The sequence below is a fragment of the Pterocles gutturalis genome, unplaced genomic scaffold (genome assembly GCF_000699245.1).
Source record: "Pterocles gutturalis isolate BGI_N339 unplaced genomic scaffold, ASM69924v1 scaffold21851, whole genome shotgun sequence".
Taxonomy (NCBI): domain Eukaryota; kingdom Metazoa; phylum Chordata; class Aves; order Pterocliformes; family Pteroclidae; genus Pterocles; species Pterocles gutturalis.
In genome coordinates, this window is record NW_010103628.1 from 16,124 (window position 1) to 29,406 (window position 13,283).

A 13,283-nucleotide genomic window follows, 5' to 3' on the forward strand; every position below is an offset into this window, starting at 1 on the left:
CCACAGCTCCACCAGTTACTCCAGCACTTGGCTACACTGCTGTTTGCTACCCCCACTGGGATGGCCTCAGGGTACTGTCAGGGATTCCAAAGATGAAGTGATGGAGAACAAACTCCAACGTCCTAGGGACAGGCTGAGCCTCACTTCCACTCCAAGTATGTGGATGCTGAGCTAGTTTCACCTCCCCAGAATAACGGGTGGATGTTTAGAGGCTGTCACAGGACCTGACAACCTACAGACTGGCTTAAGAAGAGATCACAGCGAGGCTGGGCCTTACAGAAACATTTCCCACCCCAGCTTCCCCCTTTCACACCACACTGCTTTACTGGCAGCGGTACCGCAGCCCCCAGGAGAGATGCTCTCTCTAACATCTGGACCTCTGTTAGGGATTTACCACTCCAGCCTCCACCTCCAGGCCTCCCAGCAGCACAAGAGAACCAGGGTTTCACCTACGTGTCATCTGTGTCTATGGACTCCCCCCGGGCAGCCCCACCCTGGATGGACTCCATGGCCGTGGAGTAAAGTGCCTTCTGCCCTACGGGACGCTTCTCATCCGACGTGCTGTGGGCTCCCTCTGACTGTCGCTCCCGTTCTTGCTGGTCTATGTTATGAACCCCAAGCAGGAGGCTGTAGTCCATGATTTTAAAACTTTCCAAAACCTACGGGTTAGTATTGAGTTTAAGAACAAAGACAAAAGAACAAAGACAAAATATTAGGCCAGCAGCTCCAATACAGCACAGATCCCAAAGCGTGGAACCTGTCCACGTTCTCACTAACAACTCCTTTGCCAGAGCTCCAACATTTCTGAACCAACACTCATCCCTGGACTTGATTGCATAGAGTTTGGTCATCCAAACTCAACCCAAAGGGGCGAAGGCTTGCAAATAACACTGTCGTACCACGTATCTGCTGCACACTGTATAGGAAAAACGTGTTTAGTCCCAAGAGCCCAGCTATGAGCGGAGCAGGTTGCCACAATCTGATGCACCAGGCAAAGGAACAGAGGGTTAGTCCTCGGAGGCTGTCACGAGATCCAACTCCACTGCTTTGCTTTCAGGGAGAAGGGCATAGAAGGGATTTATCCTGCTTTAGGGTTAGCAGATTAGCAAGGTTCTCAATAATTTGCTCTTCCTCATGCTCAAGAGGCACACAACCTCGTTAACCCGCTCCCCAACCTGCCCCCTCCTTACCAGACAGTCTCGTTGCAACGTTTTCACCAAAGCACTGAAAGTGTCTGCATCCAGCATCAGGCCCTCGGGCATGTCTTGTATGAAGTCTAGATCCTTGTACGTAGGGCTGGACTTCTCTTTTTCCTTCTTGGATGCCCGGCGTTTATAGGTCGAGCCTTTCAGGTCAAATTTCAGGTGCATTTTCACCACACGAGGCAGAATGTTGTTCATCACGACCACGCGGATGTTTTTGCCCCCTGATTGCACACAGTACAGTCCATAAAACTTCGGCAGCAGTGTCCGTGGGTTCTGGTTCAGATTCTGCAGCAGGGTTGGAAAAAAAGCATGGGGAAAGGCCCTTGGGGCAGAAAGACTCCTGCTGTGTTCAACACAAAGCATGTTAACAGATCTTGGAGCAGTCAGACTAGGGGTTCATCACCTAGAGATTTTCTGAACTTTACATGAGAGCTTACTGTACATATTTGCCAAACTCCTGTATTTCCGTGGTTTTAGGACCTGAAAATACCACTATGCCTTGAATACAGGGAATGAGATGTTCAGAACTCCCTGGGCAAATAACCAAGTCCGGAAATTCCCCGCTTTCCCCATCAACAGCAGCTAAAAAAGGGAAACCAAACTGGAAGAGAAATAAACACAGTAAGTGGGAACTTCAAGTTTAAAAATAACAGCTATCTTCATCTCTTCTGAAGTGTCAGAAATCAAGAGCCATTCCCTGGCCCAGAATAAACCAGGGACGCAGTGTTTTTTTAAACAAAACAATGTCAATTTTCTCCTCCTTTTGCAGAGTGGCTTTATAAAACACAGTTGGGCAGAGAAGATGGATATCCTGCTCTGCCATCAGGTCCTTTTTTTAGGCATCAGTATTATTAGGAATGACATGAGAGGCATGATTTGCTTGTTCAGCTTTGGGAAAATTTGGGAAGGAAGCAGAACATCTCCGCATGCTATGAAAGAACGGACAGACCTGACAGATTCTCTGACAGACGGCAGAAGCACGACCGTATTAAAATTTCACACCCTCCTCATCTCACCTAACAAGTAAATATCCCCAGTAAATATCAAGCGAGGCAAGTATTTTCGTCAAGACAGTGTATGATCACATAAATCAAATCCACTGCCACACGCACACAGACGAAGCAGCGCTAACATTGCTTGCCATCACTTTCTCCTCGGCATCTCCACAGCAAACAAATCCACGGGTGGTTCTAACTGAATTGCAGTGCCCTCATCTACAAAGCTGGCCCCAGAGGTCTTGTGGGTGATGACCGTTAGGTTTGGTTCCGATTTGCTACTTTTCACCACCCGCAAGACCTCTGGGTCTCAATATATTGCCTTGCTAGCCCCGAGGCGCAGCAATAACCATCTGCAGGGGACTGGATGTGCCAGGCTGGCCGGTACCGCCGGAGCCTTTTGCTTTTTTACTGCCAGAGACAAGCAGCAAGTGCCTTCAGAGTAACTCTATTAAACAGCAGATAGGGGAGATTTCCAGGGTGGTTTCCCCACAAAACCAAGGTGGTTGTGTCACGACAATCAACAGCCATCCGCAAAGTCGGGCTGAGGCAGACGCACGGTGCCAAGCGAAGAAGAATGAGCGGGTGCTGGGAAAAGGACACCCAGCAACACACACCTGGGAAGCTGTTTTCAGGCCAGAACATGCCCACAAGCTACGGCACAGTTATGTACTACAAATTTACTCACAGAGTTTGCAAATAACTCACAGGATTTATGCTTCTGGGACTGGTTTCATGACACACTGTTAACGTTGTCCCTGGCATGGGGCGTGCAAGCCACAAGAAACCCAGGTGGAGGACACACCTTGTGTGATGCTCTGGACAGAAAGGCTGCCCTGACAAACCCAGGTGGGATTCAAGGTGCTGGGGGATACACACCATATAGTAGCCAGGAAGGAGCTTCTGTAGGAATTCAGCTTCCTTGTGCATCACAGTTTTTATGATGAATTCATCGTCGCTGGTGACATAGAAGAGGGAGCCGCTGGCACCAGGGTTGGACAGCTCTATCAGAGGCTCATTACATAATGAATACTAGGGAGGAAAAGAAGAAAAAGATTATGTTTTTAGCCCCCACTCATCGCATATTGAGTACTATGCCATTGAGGGCTGCCCCCACTATGCTGTCTCGCCGTGAGATGAAGGGGTAGCAAAGCTTAAGTGAGAACTATTTTCATTATAGGTTAGGTGTAAGGAGCAAAGCTGATGGACAATTTACAATTAGAGACCAAGATTACAGTTCAGAGCATCCCAGCTACTCAGAATCAAGCTAATATCTGCTTTCAGGAACATCCGGGCTTCATAATGACATCTTCTCTTTTCCCACTGTGCCTGTATCGCATTTAGGCTTCTTTCAGCACATTATCACAAGCACAGACAGAAAGATGGGATTTTAAGAGACGTGACAGTCTGCTCAGGGCACGGCGTATCACCGTGCTGAAGGGAACAGAACGCACTGGCTGTTCTCAGCTGCCTCCTCTGGCCTTGTGCTCCCCTGTTACAGAGGATTGTTACCGCCACATCCTCAGTCCTGCCAGAAACACACGGAAAGTATGAGCCCAGGTGACCAAACAAGAGAGGGATCAGTGCTGTGTAAGCACAGCAAGGGGTGCTGCACCGGGAACGGAATGCGAAGGATATTTCTAGACATTAGGATGCAAACAGCAGGCCCTCAAATGAGGACATGCCTAGCAGGAGGAGGGAAAAAAAAAAAGAGGAGCAAGTGCAAGCACGCACGTGCACCGTGCAGCCGGGCACCGGCCCCCCGAGAGAGCAGGTTGAGTGGGGTCAGGGCAGCATCGTGTCAGAGCTGCCACAGCAAGAGGTAAGATGGGGAGAGGGAGGCAGGGTATGTCAGGGCCATAATCAGAGCGATAAATTAAATGTTCAGCATTATGTACTGAAAACAGCTTTCAGCACTGCACAGATTAATGATCCAAGACTTTATCAAGTTAATGATCTCATGCATAATTAAAGGCATTTGCTGCTGTGGCAGGCAAGAGAATCAGGGGAAGCAGAAGCAACAAATCAGAGCCGTGACCTTTGCAATCGAGGCAGGCTCTTTGCCTCACCCAGGTTTTGAACCACTCATCAAATTAGCCAGCCTTAGCTTGGATGGCACAGATGGAGAGAGCTGCTACTGTCAAACTGCGCAACGGCACGGATTTGTTTCTGCTTGTAGGTGTTCAGCTATGATTACCACTGTCTACAGCTGAAGTCAGGAAAAAAATGGATATCCAAGAATGGGGAGGGCATGCACTCATTTGGGTGTGTTCCCTTCCCCGGTTCAACAAACGTCCTTTTCTAAAAAGCAGGACGTCACATACACGCAAGGGACCAAAGTCAACCACAGTGTACACCAAGCCCTGACAGCTTGTACTACTAGGTATTTCAAAAACACAGCCTTTCCAGCTCTGAGGAGCTTTCTGAGCACAAGAACAAGCTGTATTTTAGTCTGTCTTTGTAAGATGATTAAAATAACTCCACTCACATAGTTCTTGAGTGAGTACACAAGGAAGAATTCCCATCTTTGTCCTCAGAGCCCCAGGGGACATTACAGGGTTGCACCCAGCAAAACACAACTCGTTCTGCTTGTAAACACAGCAAGATATTGTCACCACAAAAAACAGAGAGGGAACCCCACCGCACAGCTTACACAGCACACGCTGGATGCTGATCGTTTCCTTTCCTTCCAGGGTAAGCCAGCAGCTGCCTCTTAGCAAACGAAGACTTGGGCTGAGCGGTGCTGGTCTTGCTGGGACCATCACTGGATCTCCTCCAAAACTAAACAGAGTCCCTAAATCCACCGCCTGTTCTCACTCCTTGCTGGGATCAGAACAGTTCCTCAACTCTTTTCTGTCCCTTTTAGGCAAGAATTGCTGACAGCCTTAACTCAGGGGCAAATTTCTTGTGTTACTCTAGACCATTTCAAATAAAAGAGGAAAGACAGAGAAATACAAAAATACATCCATACCAAATAATCATCCGGACGAATCCCAAAGAGTTCTCGGAAGTACCGAAAAGCTACAGGTGCATAGGTCTTGAACCTGAAGTCAGCATAATGGTGAGCCGGGGTGAGATTACTGCCTTCGCTGCACAGAACAGACATCACGTGAGCAGGGTCTCTGTGTCACACTCACCAGATATGTACAGTCACATCACGGTTACTGTATATTTAAGATGAATTGAGCCTTGCAAAAAGACATCTTAGGAACAAGAACAACAACAATGTCTTTCTTCTGCAGCAGGACAACAGGAAAATAGGTTTTAAATTATCTGCCAGAATCTATTGCCAAAGAGTGCAAGGAACAACCACTTGCCAAGCAGAATATATTTACACAGAGAACATCGCTTTTATGAGCTTTGTTCATTCATAGAGTTGAAGAGCTCCCAGAATTAGTTTCTTCCATCTCAAATGTGGTATAATTGCATGGAAGAAATTCTAGACAGGCAGGTAGAAAGAAAAGCACACAGGAAGGCTACCCAAGTCAAGCATGTAGTACTACCTGCTCGCAAGCCAGTGCACTGCAGAACCTAACACTCCCCACTGTTCTGTTTGTAGGTAATGATGCGTATTTAAAACATTCAGAGCATTCGACTCTGATCTAAAGACAGATGGAAGCTCTCTTGAAAAATGAGTGAGAGGAAAAGAAATAACCATTCATTGTATTTCCCCTCTCTCCTTTACCTTGGGAAAAAAATGCTCTCCACCACATAGAAGTCCTGCATCAGGACATCTCTCTCTGGCTTGGAGCTCAGATTGCCGACAGTATATCCAATCCCTAGCTGGATGGCCCCCTTCAGAGTGGATGAGGTGGTCTGGCAGAGAGAAGAGAGCAGTCAGTGAGCACTTCACAGCAGATTATCTCGATAATGTCCCCTGTTATTACAATAGAGTCACGCCTATGACTTCTGCAGGGTTGTCTCAGGCACTACATACTGCGAAACAAGTTCAAGCAGCTTGCTGAAGAGATGGATCAAGGTTTCCAGATGTGCCGCTTGCAAGGTACAAGGGTGCTACATAAAATCTAAATCAGATCAGTAGCTATTGGGCCCCAGCTTCTCTTCTCACACATAGCTGCCAGTCCCCACGCCACAAAACCAAACCTTTTTGTAGGTGGTTTCACCAGAAGCATCAACGCCTCGATGACCTATCTTCTTTCCTTGGCCAGGCTGTCCTGGTAGCGATGGTCCCTGCAACGAGAGAGCACGGCTGGAGCCTGGAGCAGGAGCTGACCCGGCGGCCGAGCAGCAGAGCAGCACAGCACAACCCCCTGCCCCAGCTGTGAAGGACAGAGGGATCGTGCTCTACCGCTGGAGAGGAGCCTGCAGAGCGACACCAGGTGTCACTGGCACTGGCAAGCTTTAAACAAGGCTGTTTGAATCATGCATTCATCCCTCAAGACGAGAAGACCCAGCCACTCCATCTGACAGCCTCACTGGACAGAGCCCTCAGCAAAGATGCTGAGCTCCAGAAGGATTTCCTTGGTTCCCAGCTGCCAACATTCCCCCATTGCTTGAGCAGTTTCTCACTGATGTACAACAGTGATGTATGAAATCAAAGAGTGAGAGAAGTTTATTCTTAAAAATCCCATGCCCTCAGGTGTCACCCCAGTGCCTCACGCTTCACCGGAGAAATAACGGAGAGATACCAGGGACAACACAGCCCCACTCCCGCCTCCACGAGGAGATAATCCATTTAAGCGAAATCTCACTTGTTTACAATTCAAAGAACAAGCCCACACGGGATGACCTGCAAGAACAGCTCTTCCCAAAGTTTTGCACAGAGTTTACAGCGACCCTACAGCACTGCCAGCGCTCCAGAGGGACAACAAACCTGCCCCCGTCCTGCTTTCCTCCTCTTCTCCCTCGGAGGCTGCCTGGGCCCTTTCTTGCCAACCCCGGAGGGAGCAGACTGTGGCTGTGCCCTTTACCAATGCGGCCGTGTCTGCTGAAGCTTCACATGCCCAAGCGTAGGGCTTCTATTCACTGCCAGAGGGCAACACGTCCCCGACCCCGCAGCTCTCCGGCCACCCCAGCACAGTGCAGAGCCCGGCCGACAGCTAAAGCTACCGTGGCATCGGGGTTTGTTACAGGAAAGAACAGCCAGGCTCTGGGTGTTCCTCCAAGCAGTGTGCAGGGAGATCCAAGGTCATTTCCCCAGTAACAATATTCTATCGCTGTCTCTCTCGAGTGCCGCACAGAGCCAGCTCTCAGAACCCAGTCCTACAGCAGACAATAGATAATTTTGTTCAGACTACCCAAGTTCTTTGTGTTTTAGCTTTTAATCAAGAGCTTGCAGCTATTTCTGGTCAAACTGCTTGTACTGCTGGTACGAAGGGGCACTCCGATTTCTCCTTCAAAAAAATCTTATTTCCTACTTGGTTTTAAACATTTAGCACAACCAGGCTTCCTCCCGAGTACTTCTTCTCCAAGCAGTCACCATTGGCAGGACAGCTTATCCTTCCCTTGCAGCTTCCACCCCACAACCTGGATCCTATTACACACCAGCTCAAGCGGTGTCGTCCTGCCTCGCCACGTGGCTCATCGTCATCCTCGCAAAGCAATTAACAGACACGGGTATTGGTTAAGAGATTACCATCATATGAAAAGCAGCAACAAAAGTTCCTTCCACAGTCCCTTGCTCTACCTGTGACTGTGTTTCCAGAGTAAGAAAAAATGGGGCTGTTTGTGCACCAAACAAAGCAACCAACTTTCCCAGAAGCTGAGCTTCCTGCTATGTGTATTTCTGGGGAGGCAAAAAAAGAACCAAGTTTCACATTCCTGGCAGTTTTATGGGAAGATTTTGCTATTCACACATACGAATGCTCATCATCCCAGGTGAGTAATGTAAAGGGGTATGTCAGAAAAATTCGATCAAACAAAAATAATTTGAACACAGTGCCCTAAACTAAGAGCGTGGGCTTCAGGGAACAGCTTTCAGGCACAGATCCTCCTACTAGATTCCCCGCTGCCAACTGTGAAGAGTTTTCCTCCAGAAGGTAACAGTGATTCAGCAACCTGAGACCTGGATTATGTGTGAGAAAAGGTCAGTCCCTCGAGATGTTCCCCTGTTTTATAGCTTCACAAACTACAGCCTCCTTGACGGACTCCCAGGAGCGCGTGAGACCCAACACCGAGCGCTGGAGGTGCCCAATACACAGATTCTCCACTTATCATCGTCAGGTTCTGGTGTGGAAGAGGTGCCCTCAGCCACTTCCAGATGTCGTGGGGCACGCAGCTGAAGCTGGCCACGGGGTGGGCAGGATCCCCTCCCATTCCCTCTGTGGCTGTGGTCATACCAACACAGGGACTAGAGAGACCTGCCACTGGTTTTCTTTCTCCCAAATAACAGATATCACTTTTTCAGTAATCTTAAATGTATTTCCGAATCCAGCTTTGCTCAAAGAAGTCAGGCAGAAGCGTTTTCTAGAGCTCTGTGTTCTCATTTCTCAACAGGGGATTTTCAAGGCCAGGTTTCCACCTCTCACCTCAGTGATAGCTGCCTTCTTCAGCGCCAGACCTGGGGAGAGAAGGGAAGAGCATCAGTAAAAGTGGGGACATCAGAAAAAAAAAAAACCAACCCAGCAAAAAAAAAAAACCACACTGAGAAAACAGCCCCGTGCTTTGCTCTTTCAAGCAAGCTGGAAAGCCTTTATAGCAGCTGGTTTTGTTCAGTTTCCAGTTTCACTAGTGCAGGAGTCTGAAGTTACAGGAGTCACCCAAACAATTTCATATTCAGAAGCACAAAGATGAACAATTTTTCCTAGCAATAATGTCTCCTAGAGGCATCAGTAGAAGGAGTTCCCGTAAATCCCTGCTGCACCGTAAGTAATAGGTCCACACTACACCGAAGAGCCAGTTACATATAAAAGCCCAGAGAGACCCTTACGAAGCTGCTTTCCAGCCACTCACAAGGCACTTGACAAGCTATATTGATAACTGAGTCTATTTATAGACTCTGATGTCCAAATATACCACAAAAACCAAATGCATCATTTATCTCTACCATTGCCTTTGGGAGAAGGCACCGTTACTCCATTACAGTGAACAGGGAGACATCAGGATGTTGCCTGAAGCTTTCAGATATCTAATCAGAGTTGGAAACACGGGCCCAAGCCCTCCACTAGGATGAGGCCACCTTTCCATGCCCTAGCACGAGTCCAAGTTTGCAAGGAGCTCCTTATTTTTAGGCAACAGCGCGAACAGGCTCCTCTGCTGCAGTCCTCACGAGGTGTTCGCATGCGAGAGCCTCGCGTGGGGGACCACGAGCTCCAGCCCAGCCGACTCCGCAGAGCCACCACGAACAAGGATCAAGAGCGGCTTAAGAAGAGCTCCCAACCCCATCCCAGCAGCACAACCTCCCCTGCCATGGCAGCCCCCAGCCCCCAAAACCACGTCTGCATGCAGAGTTTTCCTGGTTCCAGCTGGGACAGAGGGAACTCTCTTCCCAGCAGCAGGGTGAGGCTGGTTTGGGTTTGTGCTGAGCAGAAGCTGATCACACGCTGATGGTTACAGCTGCTGCCAGGACACTCAAGGACTTCCCAGCTTCTCTGCTGTGCCCGTGTCTGCAGGGGCAGGAGAAGCTGGAAGGGAGCACAGCCCCAGTGACCAGCCCAGGATTCCCCCTCAGGGTTAGGGCTGAGACCAAACTGGCCGATGGTCTGTTCCATCCCATGCCCGGCACGGCCAGGGGAGAGGGGAGGCTCTGCCTGGGAGTTCTCTCTCTTGCTCCAGGTTGTCTCCCTCTGGGTCACCCCTCTCTCAGGGTTGTCTCGGTCTCTCGGACACTCGGGCTCTTATCTCCATCCCAGGATTGTGGTTTCAGGACTCTCCCTGCTCTGGGATCGTTGGCTGGCGACAGGCTGAGCCTTGGCCATGGGGTGGTGAGCAGTGTCACTGTGTGTCACTTGTTTGTATATTTGTATATATTACTATTAATATAATCATTATTACGATTTACACTATTCTTGTAGTTTAGTTATTAAATTGTTCTCATCTCACTCCGCGCGTCTCTTTTCCCTTCCCCCCGTTAATTCTCTCCCCATCCCCAGGAGGAGGGAGGGTGAGCGAGCGGCTGTTCTGTGTAACTACAACAGAAGCCCACTTGCAAAGAACACAAACCCAAGTGACAGATTTAAGGCCACTGTGTCCAGGTACGAGTGTGCTGCTCCCTGCTCCCATCTGAAGCATTTGTACAATCACAGGGCGTTAAGCAACCCACAGTCCTTTAGAAAGGGCTTAATTTCACAAGAGACCATCAAGCAGAGCGTGAGAGTTTTGCCTCCAGAGAAAGGCTCTTCCAAGCCCTCAACTTTTCCTGGCTTGAGGGCAAGGGGTGGACTACGCAATCACCTGCTGGTGCACAAATCCTTCAGCTCAGGGGGGTGCCTACCCTCAAGCTGGGGGGGTGGAGGGTGTCCCTCTCCATGAGGAGTGGGAGATGTCCAGCCCTCTTGGCTGGAGAACAGGAAAAGCCCCGGAGGATCCGGCCCAACACACTGCTGCTTCAGCATCTCCCCCATTTGGCCACGAAGGAACTACGGTGGGGTAACTGCTCAGCCTCCTCAAATACAAGCAGTGATGCTTCAGGACTTGTTTCAAAAGGAGCCTGAGCAACAAGCGGGGCGTAACAGGAGTGCGCTGCTCTGCAGGTGACAATGGCACTGAGCGCGTGTGATTCAGTTATACTTCAGGAAATATTTCAGACACTGGGAAGCAAAAAACCCCAACAAACCCAACAAAAACCCCTTCGTGGTCATAGGGGAGATGAAATTGTTCCTGATCAGAAGTGCTGAGGTTATTTTACCGTTTGGGTCTCAGCAGACTGGAGATCCCCTGGTGCAAAATGGGGCTTGTCAATGTGGCACTGACCTGTCTGCAGTGAACCGCCCAGCCCGACAGCGTGGCTGGCATCGGCAAAGCCAGAGCAGCACGGGAAGATTCGCTTCTTGTTTTGTTCTAAATTGTGCTCTCTAGTGCCTAAGTCTCGCATCAGGAACAGAATCACAGGGCTGCAGCAAAGGTCTGAAATCCTGCTCCCTCCACGTGAGCGGCAGTGCACATGCCATCCCAAAGAGGACGGGAACCCATTCGCAGCACAGAGCCGCTCCCCTCCATCGCCCACCTGGGTCACACATCCCCTGGCCCAGGCACACGATGAGTGACACAAAACCTCTTTGGGACGGCACCAGCACGCGGCTCAGAGGACCACCGCTAGCTCAAACTCTGCGTCAGTTTTTCATAGAATCATAGATTCATTAAGGTTGGCAAAGACCTCAAGGATCATCAAGTCCAACCATCAACCCAACACCACCCAACCCACTAACCCATGCCCCTTGTGCCAAAAAATTAGTTTTTGACCTAAGACAGCACAATTTTATGATTGTTCAATGGCCCAGGGAGAAGGAGATACAGCACCGAGTGAGCATTTGGCTAACGAACCTGCAGGGCACAAGCTGGAGCAGCAACTCAAGACCACTGAGGAACGCCAAGGGACAAACGCTGCTGCTGTCGGCCACTGGAAATCGCTGGGATCAAGGCAGCCAAGAGGGCGCCAGGGCAGGGAGATCGCTGTCCTACTGCACTAATCTCTCTTCTGCACTTTGTCACAATTCCAGAGCAAGAGATTATCTTTAATTTTGTGATAATTACCACAAGCTGCTTTCGTTCCCAGATTTAAGTGTCTGCTGCTGTACACGTACCAAATGTGGAATCAACACCAACCGCCTGTGCCAAGGAAAGGTAGCAGAGGCGAGGAACTGTGGATCTCCAGGAGAAATGATGCTTTAGGTGGACAAGAGCATCACCAGCAAAACCTACCTCTCTCCATGCCCTGCCAGCCACCCCCCCTACCAAAAAAAAAAAAAAAAAAAAAAAAAGAGCTTTATAAAATCAACTTGTCTAGGCAGAAAATGAAAAAAATCTTCCACTGGCTACTCAGTGCACAGCACTCGGTTGCATTCATCTCAAACAAGGGGACAGATGGCCTTGCAAAAACTGATTTAACTCCAGCTTCGGGGGTTATACAGCCACGAGAGACAGCACTCGGGTTTAAAGGGAACAGGAGCTCCGCTGCGGGAAGTTCCAACACTTAACAAGCTAACTGCAATGATTCTTATCCGATTTGGTGCAGCTTAGCGAGGGTGTATTCAGAAACGTGACAACTGGCTCTGGAATGGGAACCCTGGGATGAAACCCCAGCTTTCCGCCCTGCCTCCAGCTCGTGCCGGGGTTTTGCAGTGCATTTCAGGCACGCTTGACCTGCTGCCTTCAGTTCCTCTTCTCATCTGTACATGGCTTTGGGTCAAACCCATCCCAACACTCGAGCTCCTCCGGAACCTCAGAAGCGAATGCTTCGGTTGTAGCATTCAGCAATTCTCATCTCTGGTTTAACATCTGTTTTTTTCATAGACCTCTCTATTCACAGCCACAACTGGCTTGTCTGTCGCTGCCACCCCACAGGACAGGGACAAAACGCTCCCCAACCGCTCTGCGCATTTACCATCCGACACAGAAAAGGACCCTCGAGCCTCAGCTCTACCACACCAGGGCAGCGTGAACCCACACAAGATAACTCATTTCTCCTCCTACGTGATATACTGCGTCAACAAATCGGTGTTCAGCCCTTTTCAGGCCCCTCACACCCCATTTACGTGGGCTCCACTGTGCTCCCAGGAAGCGAAGCACAGCACGGGCTGGCAGGAGGGCTCCCGCTCGCCCAGGAAATCCTCGTCGTTCACAGGTTTCATCAGCCAGCACGTGAACTCACAAAACGGAGCAGGGTTGGGATCCGAGCATCTCCCGTAGCTTCTCCAGCCCCCAGCCTCTCTAGATGCTGTCATCAGGGAAATGCAAGTGATGTCAGAAGTGGAAAAAAATTAAAAATCATCAAATATTTGGGCTTAAAAGCAAAACTTCATGAAAACCAGAAAATATTGTCCTCGCTGTCTACAACTTAGAATGCATTTACCAAAGGTTTCAAGTTTCATTTATGGGCAGAGAGTACATTTAAAAACTAATCAAGGAAAATAAAAAAGTCACTCTGTTCTCTCAAAACCAGCCAAGGCAAGTCGCCTAGCAAAAC

General features: G+C 49.4%; 1 protein-coding gene across 1 annotated transcript in view; it reads right to left on the reverse strand.

Moving 5' to 3' along the window:
* The window catches only part of PIP5K1C (phosphatidylinositol-4-phosphate 5-kinase, type I, gamma), a gene marked incomplete at its 5' end in the record, with an annotated part of 21,411 nt that extends 12,691 nt beyond the window's left edge, over window positions 1-8,720 (reverse strand). The window contains 7 exons of the mRNA XM_010086784.1: window positions 454-659; window positions 1,191-1,490; window positions 3,080-3,232; window positions 5,172-5,289; window positions 5,886-6,016; window positions 6,305-6,391; window positions 8,689-8,720. Of these exons, the coding sequence (XP_010085086.1) occupies window positions 454-659; window positions 1,191-1,490; window positions 3,080-3,232; window positions 5,172-5,289; window positions 5,886-6,016; window positions 6,305-6,391; window positions 8,689-8,720 (1,027 nt within the window). The remainder of the gene's footprint in view (window positions 1-453; window positions 660-1,190; window positions 1,491-3,079; window positions 3,233-5,171; window positions 5,290-5,885; window positions 6,017-6,304; window positions 6,392-8,688) is intronic.
* Window positions 8,721-13,283: the final 4,563 nt, after the last annotated feature.